Raw genomic sequence first — 9934 nt, 5'->3', positions numbered from 1 at the left:
ACTTTGCTTTGCTCTTCAAACTTGATAGTATTTATATGGCTTTGGTTAAATGAACAGTATTACGAGGCTCAATTATTTTGAAATACACAGTGCTATATTACTATTATTCTACAACATGTTATCGTGGAAATGTTTCTTGAGTTCTTTAAATCCTTCTGGAAAATCTATTCGTTCTTACTAGCTTTTCCTTAACTGCACAACTTATATGGTAATAATGTTCAGTGTATGGTTTGCTATTGTTGTTCTTAATATATTGATTGCATCAGAACTCGCTGAAATGAGTTTTTGCTTGATTCTAATTACTGTAAGGTGCAATTACAATTTCTTCGCTATGCCAAGACTCTGGTATTACCAGGGTCGATCACACGCAGAAACTCTGAGTTGTATTCATCATTCAAACCCTTGAGTTTTCAAAGGTAGGGTTCCAAGGTTTGAGCTCGCCACAAAGGCTCTCCATCCCCTTGTTACACTTGCACTACTGTGCTTACACGACATTTCCTTTTTGTTAATTAGATAATCTCTCATTCGGTTTCTCCAGATTCCTAGTCTCTGTAGGATTCTTACCTACTCAGACACTTGTAAACGAGGTCTACAATCTTTGTTGTGGGTTGCTTGTGCATTAAGTACATGCCTTTCAAAGAGGCTAGTCTCTGTCTAGACTTATGCCATTCACTTAGGTCTGTTTGCTTAGACCCCTCTCGCATTAGATGGTACCAAACTGCTTGAACCCATTGGTTTCGATCTTTATGTTCGGTCTTCCCTTACCTCTTGGTACTAAACTGTTGAGCCCTTCTGTTACCTTCTAAGTACTTCCTACTAGGGTTTTCTCGATAAGTACTTTCCAGCCCATCCCTAACCGAGATCTCTCTCCGGTTTTATAAACTTGAGTAAATTCTTTGATTCCACAGTTTACACAGTCACAGGTAAATTCTGCTTTATAACCTTTAAAATCTATTGTCATTAAATTCTCTGGAGGAATGCAATTTACAGCACTCTTATTTCACACAAAAAAATGAATACTTGATAGTTTATAAATCTCTAGAACTTTTATTTTTCGACAGACAATAAATTCTTTGTCAACAGAAATATACGAAACCCCAGTATTTCTACAGGCAATGTTTTCCTCTATGAAGTATAATTGCAGAGCTCTTATATTTCTTCAACTTTAAGATTACTTACCAACGATAAATTTAAGAAAAGATTCTCTGTAACACTCACAATTAATCAAGCATACCGTTCTTCTTACAGTGTAAAAATTGTAAAGTACTGCTTACCTATGATCCTGTACAGAAGTTTCCAATCGGCCTCAGTCACCTTACCAATTTTGCTTGTCATCCTCCCGTCCATGAGACAACTATTCACTTAAGGTATAACACATAAAAAAAAATATATATATATATATCTATGTTTACACCGCATTCTGAAATACATAGATTATGACATTTGTCAGGTCGACTATACAAATCAACCTTTGGCTTTTTGGGTTACTCATTAATTTTCTAGATTAATCTTTACGGAGATAGTACGTTGTCCATGTGATAGTAATTACTCCGTCATTGGTATTCTCCCACACCGTGATTGTTTGCTGTTGCATCGTTTGTCTTACAGTTGTTATCTCAGAACCCCATCCAGCTGTATATCTTATCCGCTCTGATGATTTTTCCGGATTTTGGCGTTAATGCCCTGCTCTGCCATGGTACATGGCACGGGCAGGGCCTGTCCACTATAGTTATGCTCCTCGACCTTAACGTTGCATTGACGGATGAGGGCTGGTGTGAAGATCCTACGGTCATATTTGTCTCAGGCTTGATTCAAGCCAGCTCCGAGTTGTTTTATTGCATTTTCCGCTATCGATTTCAGGTCTATGTCTTTCTCCATGCTTCCTGCGGGTCTGGTTTTTCTGCCAACTCAGGGCAGAGGTCTATATGCGTGGTCTCTGTTGCCAGATTATGGTCTCACTATTGTGTTGTGGTCACCAGGTAAGAGCAGGTAAACCCTGCTTTAGTGTGACTCTACGTGATGATACTTGTTTCTCTCGTTTTCCCTTTACATTATTATGACGTTGCTACGGTTATGGTGTCACTGCAGGTTCTTTCCCAGAGGATCCAGGAGCTACCTATCATGGCAGAGCGGTGGAATTCCAACCAAACTCCCTTACTCAGAATAAATCGGGTAAGAAGTCATCACCATCTTCTGGTTGTCCAGGACTGAGGGGTTCGGTTCTTGATGCGATGTTGTCTCTTTTGCTCATAATTTCAATGCTGGTTGAATGGAAAATCGTGATGGCTGAAAAGCCCAGCGCTGTGAGTTTGGTACTCTTTTCTGTTGACTCCAGGGTTCAGGGTTCATTTACAGTCGAAGAGTCTATATGCTTGAAGAGATTTGTAGTTTGAAAATCTTTGTTTTTACTTGAATCTCGTTGTCAATGTAGACCTCGCATCCAAGGGTTTCTCCTCAGGGAAGGGTTTTGGGTCTGGCTTCACCTGTTGTCAGGCTTTAGCAGGCAGCTCCGCCAGTTGCTGGGTTTCTTTGTTCTGCTTGCCTTATTTAAGTTGCACTCTACTTTTTTGTAACTGTACAGTTTCCTATTTTGGACTCTAAAGTCTTAGGCATGCAATCGAGGGTTTCCCTCATACTTAATATCACTGCGCTTCCTCTGGAGCATAATGATAATTGAGATGTAATCTATTTCTGAGGATATGTATACAATATTTCGTTATTACTCCTGTGCGGAATATGGAATGGTTATGCTATTAAGAAGTCTATTACAGCTCATTTAACATTACTGTCTGCTGGAACTACTAAATTAATAGTTCGTTGTATTGATGCTAGATGCTTTCTTTCTTTGTTGTTGTTTAATTATGGATGAAATGTTTCCTCTGCGAGGATAGTAAGTTTTTCTTTAATGCTGAGGGTTTCTCCTACCCGAATGGGGTTCATGGAGTCTCCCGCACATATCAGTTTTTCTACCATAATATAATTCCCTTGCCCTTTTGGCTGATACAACCTAGGTTATGGGTTCTCGGTACTTACGAGTTACCCTGATTTACCTCCGGTTACCTACCGGTGTAAACAGCTTCCTTCTCTGTCATTGATAAACCAGTATTCTTTGGTATTTTCGAGTTGTTTTGCTTGGCATTCGCTTCTCAGGTATTTTAGTTTGCAGTTCTTCAATTACTCATTTAGTTAGGAAATTATGCTCGCATTTCTCTACCACATTGGGATGTCTCATTATTCTGAAAAGGTGGCTCAGCCTTATTTTCAAGGTTGCAGGTACCAGCCTTCAGAAACCTCACAGTCATCTTACTACTCTTTTTGTCAGTCCATCGCTTTCCCAAAATTTCTCCCTTATGTTTACTCTGCTGATAGCATATCCTAGCTTTTCGTATGACCTCATCCATTGTTTTTGGGTTATTAAACTCAATCCTTTCCCTCATTGCCTGGGGTAAACTGCTAATGAACCGCTGAACTTTAGCCTTTTCCTCCCGTATGTAAGTTACACAGCAGAGTAGAGAGGTAAATCTGGTGATAAACTCATCCATTGTCTGCTTTCCAAGCCGCAGGTCATGAAGTTCCCTTGCCTTTTCATCATAGAAACGTTCAGTCAAATATCTCTCCTTAAAATAATTTTGAAATGTTTCCCAGGTTATACTTTGCTCACTTACCCCTCGTACAATCTTGACCTCCTCCCACCACAAAGTGGCTTTTCCTTGCAGTTGGAAAATAGCCAGCCGCGCTTTGAGATTGTGGTCATATTCATATAATTGGAAATATTTATTCATGTTAATTAACCAGGCCTCTGCTGCCTCCTCCAACTCTCCATCGAAAAGTGGCGGCTTGATCTTTCGAAACTCCCCCTGCAATTCTATTCGTTGTCTCTTTAAGGTTCGGTGTTCAGAGGCATTATCAGACTTTTCCCCTCGATTCTCTTCCCTTCCTTCTATTTCATCCTGGTCTGTATGGTAACCTTGTTCCTCCGATACTCGCGTATGTTCTGGGCTGGGGTTAGGCTAGCGCTGATTCTGTTTATCAAACAAACCTTTCAAGATTTTCTCTTGTTCCATGGTCAATCTTGCATTGTCCTCCCGTAGGCGAGCCATCTCATTCTTCAATTCCTGGACAGTTTCTAATATCATAAGGTTGGTGTTGCGAGCCTCCTCCCCCAATTGCACCCATATTTCAGGATTGTTCTCAGGAAAAGTTGTGGTTCCTGGGCCAACCACATTCCTGTGAGGAACACTATTCGTTCTCCTCATATTCTGTTGTAGCCCGCTTTCCCTGTTCTCAACAAGTTAGTGCACTTTCAACAGGTAAATATATTAAATATAACATTGATTGGTTGACCTTGCTTAGTATTATTTACCAGATGCCACAGTATAGTAGCATGGCTCTGATACCACTGGGATACTTTCCAAGGTGGCAATCTTATCTTTTGAGTTGGCATAACCAACCTGAATGGCATAAACTTGACATCTTTTCCTGATGCACTTTGCTAACTGAGAGGCAGTTATTGGCTGAATCTGTACCGGCCTCAAAATACCTTGCATCTCTTGCTTTTCCCCTAGTTCATTTTGGTAGCAGATTGTCTTCGTTTTACAATTTATTATGGACCAGGGTTTTTCCAACCAGTCCATACCTATTAACACATCATATGATCCAAGGGGAAGTATGTTTAAATCTGCCATCAAAGACTGGCCTGCTATCTTCAGTGGGCAGTTACTGACCTTGGCTAACACACGCCTCTTTGCCCCTATTGCGAGCTGAACTAGCCAAGGGATTTTAAACTTGATAGATTGTAATTTACATTTTTCCACAACCTTAGGACTAACATAGCTTAATGTAGCTCCAGGGTGAATTAAAACAGATACAGTTTGATCAAAGATCTTACCTTCAAACTCCACCATAGTCGGTTGATATTCTGCTTGATGATCTTCGAGAGCAGCATTAATTTTTGGTATGCTCTGCGCCACATCTCCCACCATAGATGCTTCATGGATCTGTGAAACCTGCTCATTACCCTTTCGATGAGGACAATTCTTAACGTAGTGGGGCCCGCCACAACCACAGCATTGTACTGGCGGTCTCGTTGCCCCTTATACATAAAAAAAAATGACTATTTAATACACAGCTCATTATCCACCCTTAATTAAGATCTGTTCCAGATATTAATGATATTGGTACTTCTATACTCACGACACGCTATCCTGGTTTTAAATGTCAATTGTTCAATTTAGCTGGTAGGCTAGATATTTACTGAGGTGGACTTGTTTTTCTAACCTGGGAGCCACGCGGCTTGCAGCCATTTACTAATTGTTATCGCGCTTAGTGCCATCACATGGCATGCCACGTTGCTGCAGTCATTAATCTCCTTCTGCCCGTTCTGCACATGGCTCGAGCAGGTCGTCCGGACTCGACTGTTTCTCTTGGTTCTCCCATTCATATCGACGGTATAGAGTTGCCTTTGCGATCCTATGGTGGAATGGCTTCTAGGGATTTACCCTGCTCCAGTTAGCTTGGGTGATGACTTCTTTTCCTGGGCAATCTTTCCAGGGAGCCTATTCTGATGCCACACATCCTATAGCATCCCCATTTGGCTTGTCACCCAGAACCATGTTGCAGCAGGCTTTGCAGACTCAGTTCCTCGCACTGGCAGCGGATAAACCTCCATCAGGTAACCTTGGAGTTTTCAAAACAAGATCTGGCTTTTCCTTTATATCCGTCTGAGTTATTGTTTAACTGTTTACCAGATGCACTAAGCATTTCCCTTTTGGTTATAATACCATGCAGGTTGCTAGATTACAGCCTCGAGTCTCTTGGTTATGCCTGATGGAGAGGTGCTCCTTTAGCAACAGACTCTAAAGGCTTCCGGGTAAGAAAATTCATTTCGTTTTGGTGCCCTCGGCTGGAGGATTACAGCATAGGTTGTTCGGTCTCGGTCACCTGCACTTTTTATGGCTTCTCAATTCGAATGACAACATACAGTCATCATATGGTAGGGTTTAAGGGATTTCCCCTAAGCTAGTCGAATGGATTTCCCCTCTGGGGTTTTCTTCTATGTAAGACTTGATGATAGAAGGCGTTGTCCCCTCCACGTACTCTGTGCTTTTTGTTGCACAGGTCCATCTAGGCTCTTGCTGTTTGTTTGATATATTTCAAGGTTTTCATATTACAAATTGTATAATGATTTCTCTAATTACGATATGGATACCCTGGTACATAGCAGGAACAGTTCTTACATGAATCGCATTCTTTTTTTTGCATTATATAATTATAATTCTGGGTTTGGTCATTCATTAATCTCGCATGAAAATCATGGGGAGACTGTTGTGTTTTAATGAGATATTTACATTGGGTTAAGGTTTTTCTAGCTTGTATTGCGGCCTCGGCAAGCATGATGTTCTGTCACCATAATTTATTTGGAATTGTCAGAATCAGACTTTCCTTCATTATTGCCTTTTGGGTTTTGGTCGTTCCACTCACTGTGAAACGATTTTGTTAATTAGTTAGTAGAGTCATTCTTATGCAGGGTTTAGGGTTTATATTGCCCTTTTGTTGCCAAATACTTGGTAAAAATAGCCCTTTGTTCGCCTATTTTAAGGGGTTATAACTAGAGGGTTTCATCCCTTGGAAAACTCTAGTACGGTAGGTAGGGTTCTAGTCATTGTTTATCGATCTCAGGAATTGGTTGAGTCCGGCCAAGGTTCATATTCCTGAATCTTGAGCAACCCCTACCATGCACTGTCGGCTACTCCAGAATTAAATTCTTTGCAATTAGTCTTGAATTTCATGTATCAGATGTTTACTGTCAGCGCCTAAATGATTATGCTCATAGGATTTCTTTATTTGCAATGGTGTTTCAATTTTTGTACAAAGTCCTGTCTTTCTATATTATTTACCTGTCTCCATATTCTTTGGAACTCATATAGTTTAGCCCAAGTGACCTATAATATGTTCTCTCACTATGGTCTTAATTATTCCTGCATTTAACAGAACTGCAATAATTTTTCTTTACAAAGATTGTCTATCATTTACCAACTTTTGAACAAAACTGTAATAACATTTTCTTTACAAAGATTGTCCGTCATTTTACCAACTTTTGAACATAACTGTAATAACATTTTCTTTACAAAAGATTAACTGTCAATTCAGAATCTATAATACTAGTTTTCTTTTCAAAGATTAACTGTCACTCTACCAGATTTTAAAGATTGTTAGAACTGCGTTCTCAACAAATTATGCAACTACATTCATAGTGAGAGAGTCCCACTTCGACAGTGGCATTTTTCTCTAAAACTCTTATATTATATCAAACTCTGTAAATGAAGATGCATCTGAGTCTTTCTATAAATATATATGTATTAGCCATGAAATTTCAGAAACCTTTTGCTTGCAGAACTCTTCTAACACAGTTCAAAATATCAACAGAAATTCCAGAAGGCACCTCATACCTGAGTTGCTTTTAATTAACTCCACAGGAAGAGGTCACCTTTGGTTTGTAGCTAGCCAACCTCTCGACCATGAGATTGTCTTTCAGGACCAAATCTCCCCCCTAGCTTGCTTACAAGAGCTTCAGTCTTCTGCCAGTTGCTCGTGCACCGTGCTCTTGCTATTTGGTCATCACCAAACTTAGCAAGTGGTTTCTCCCTCCCTCTGCCTGTCTCTACAGCGCAATTTTCCCTCCCCCCACTTCCTTTTCTTGGAAGCCTTGCACGGTTAGGGTTCCAGCAGCTGTTTCTTTTAACTTCCTCCTCAGAAGTTACATGATCTCCTGCCACTAGGAATCATTTCTCATTTTTCAATAAAATAAAAATATTAGTTAATTCAAACAGATAATAACACCAATCCTTCAATTTGTTTTTACTATGGTAAATAAAATATTTACAGCATTTTGGGGATATTACATCTCCCCCCCTGAAATTGAACATCGTCCCAATGTTTTCCAGCTGCAAACAGTCCGGGATAAACTTCTCTCATGAGTTGTTCATCCTCCCAGGTGGCCTCATCTGGCCCAAAGTGCTGCCATTGCACTTTAACCTGGGTGATGACTCGTTTCCGCAACATTACTTCTCTCTGATCTAGTATATTCAGTGGCTCGACCAAGATTTCTCCTTCCGATTCGACCTGAAAAATGCAATAATTTAAGTTAGTTTTCCTTAGTCAACAAATCCAATTGGCCTACCTAAGATAGTTTCTTACCTGAATATCCTGCCAACTGATTACATGCTTAGGATCATAGACATATTTTTTAAGCACTAACACATGGGAGACGTTGTGGACTTGGATAGGACTTGGCAGAGCAAGCTGGTGTGCCACTGGGCCAACTCTTGCCAAGATCTGAAATGGTCCACAAAACCGGGGTGCCAATTTGGTACTACCACTCCATTGTAGCGTGCTCTTTTTTGCTCCAATTCTCACATACACATGATTTCCTACTTGGTACTCCTTAAAATTCCTCTTTCGGTTGGCAAAATCCTTTTGCCTATCTTGAGTGGCCTTTAAGTTTGTCCGAAATTTTTTGACCATCTCCTCCATTTCCTTAAGCATTTCGGGGCCCAACATCAACGTGTCCTCTGGTCCTCCCCAGCTTGAGGGTGTGCGGCATTTCCATCCATACAACACTTCAAATAGGCTCATCTACAGGGATGTATGATAGTCGTTGTTGTATGCGAACTCGACCAAATGCAAGTAATCTTCCCACTTAGATGGTTGTTGCATTACATATGCCCTTAACATGTCCTCTACCACCTGATTTACCCGTTCCATTTGTCCATCAGTTTGAGGATGGTACACAGTACTGAAGTTCAGCTGCGTCCCTAATTCCCCAAACAGAGTTCTCCAAAAGACTGACGTAAATTTTACGTCACGGTCAGAGATTATAGTCTTTGGTAACCCATGCAGTCTAAAAATATTTTGTATAAAGATATGAGCAATCTGCACCGCTTTGTAGGTAGATTGTACCGGTATGAAATGATCTGATTTACTTAGCTTGTCCACCACTACCATGATGGAGTTGTCGTTTCTTTTTTACTTGGGTAACCCTGTTATGAAGCCCATAGATATGGTTTCCCATTTCCACTTCGGAATTGGTAACGGATGTAATAACCCAACATGGTGTTGGTGTTTCGCTTTAACTTGTTGGCATTCCAGGCAACGAGTTAAATATTCTGCTACATCTTTTTTCATTCCTAGCCAATAGTACTCCTTTTGAAGTGCAGTAACCATTTTCTGATACCCGGGTGCCTAGCGTAATGACTTTTGTGAAATTCATCTAGAATCAAGCTTTTAATGCTATTTTGGTTGGGCACATACAACCTTTTTTTATATTTCAGCAAGCCAGCAGCATCCATTGTATATCCTTGCTGATTTTCTTTGTTGGTTGAATTCTGAGCTTGCTGTCCTATTTGTTGATATCTTAAATCTTGTTCTGCTGCCTTTTTAATCACTTCATCGAAGGTACTTCGTCCTTCGCTGCAAGAAATCTCGTAGAGGCATTGTACTTTTCGACTCAAAGCGTCCGCCACCCTGTTCTCCTTCCCTTTTAGATGCTTAATCTTGAAATCAAAACCACTTAAGAAATCTACCCACCGTGCCTGCCTAGCATTTAAGGTAGGCTGACTAAAATAGCTAGTCAAACTGTGATGGTCCGTCAGTAGCAAAAACTTTTTACCCATTAAATAATGGCACCACATCTTCAATGTGTGGATCACAGCTGTCAATTCCAAATCATAAGCAAAATATTTCTGCTCATGTTCTTTTAATTTCCTAGACTCATAGGCGATTACCTTTCCTTCTTGCATAAGTACTCCCCCTACCCCTTCCTTACTCGCATCTGTGCACACCACGTAGTCCTTACCCGGACCAGCTATGCTTAGTATGGTGCAATGGTGAGCAGATGCTTGAGCTGTTCAAAGCTCTGTTGGCATTCTATTGTCCA

The 9934-nt window shown here is 40.4% G+C and overlaps 1 protein-coding gene across 3 annotated transcripts; it reads left to right on the top strand.

Annotated features, from left to right (window-relative positions):
* The first annotated feature begins 1569 nt into the window (after positions 1-1569).
* Positions 1570-2741, top strand: LOC149233891 (uncharacterized). 3 transcript variants are annotated; one of them, XM_089461063.1, is made up of 3 exons: positions 1570-1979; positions 2089-2172; positions 2432-2741. In XM_089461063.1, exons 1-3 carry the CDS (start codon positions 1926-1928, stop codon positions 2498-2500), a joined length of 207 nt encoding a protein of 68 aa, XP_089317189.1. In that variant the 5' UTR covers positions 1570-1925; the 3' UTR covers positions 2501-2741. The 3 variants fall into 3 exon arrangements, with proteins under 3 accessions (XP_089317189.1, XP_089317188.1, XP_089317187.1); XM_089461062.1 differs by having other exon boundaries at positions 1574-1989; positions 2089-2734; XM_089461061.1 differs by having other exon boundaries at positions 1582-1979; positions 2089-2726.
* Positions 2742-9934: the final 7193 nt, after the last annotated feature.

Source organism: Pinus tabuliformis, chromosome 8, assembly GCF_031772625.1.
Source record: "Pinus tabuliformis cultivar Carrire ecotype Pingquan chromosome 8, CPIR1, whole genome shotgun sequence".
Lineage (NCBI taxonomy): Eukaryota > Viridiplantae > Streptophyta > Pinopsida > Pinales > Pinaceae > Pinus > Pinus tabuliformis.
Note: the sequence above shows the minus strand (reverse complement) of the source record. Positions and strands in the feature narration are given on the sequence as shown.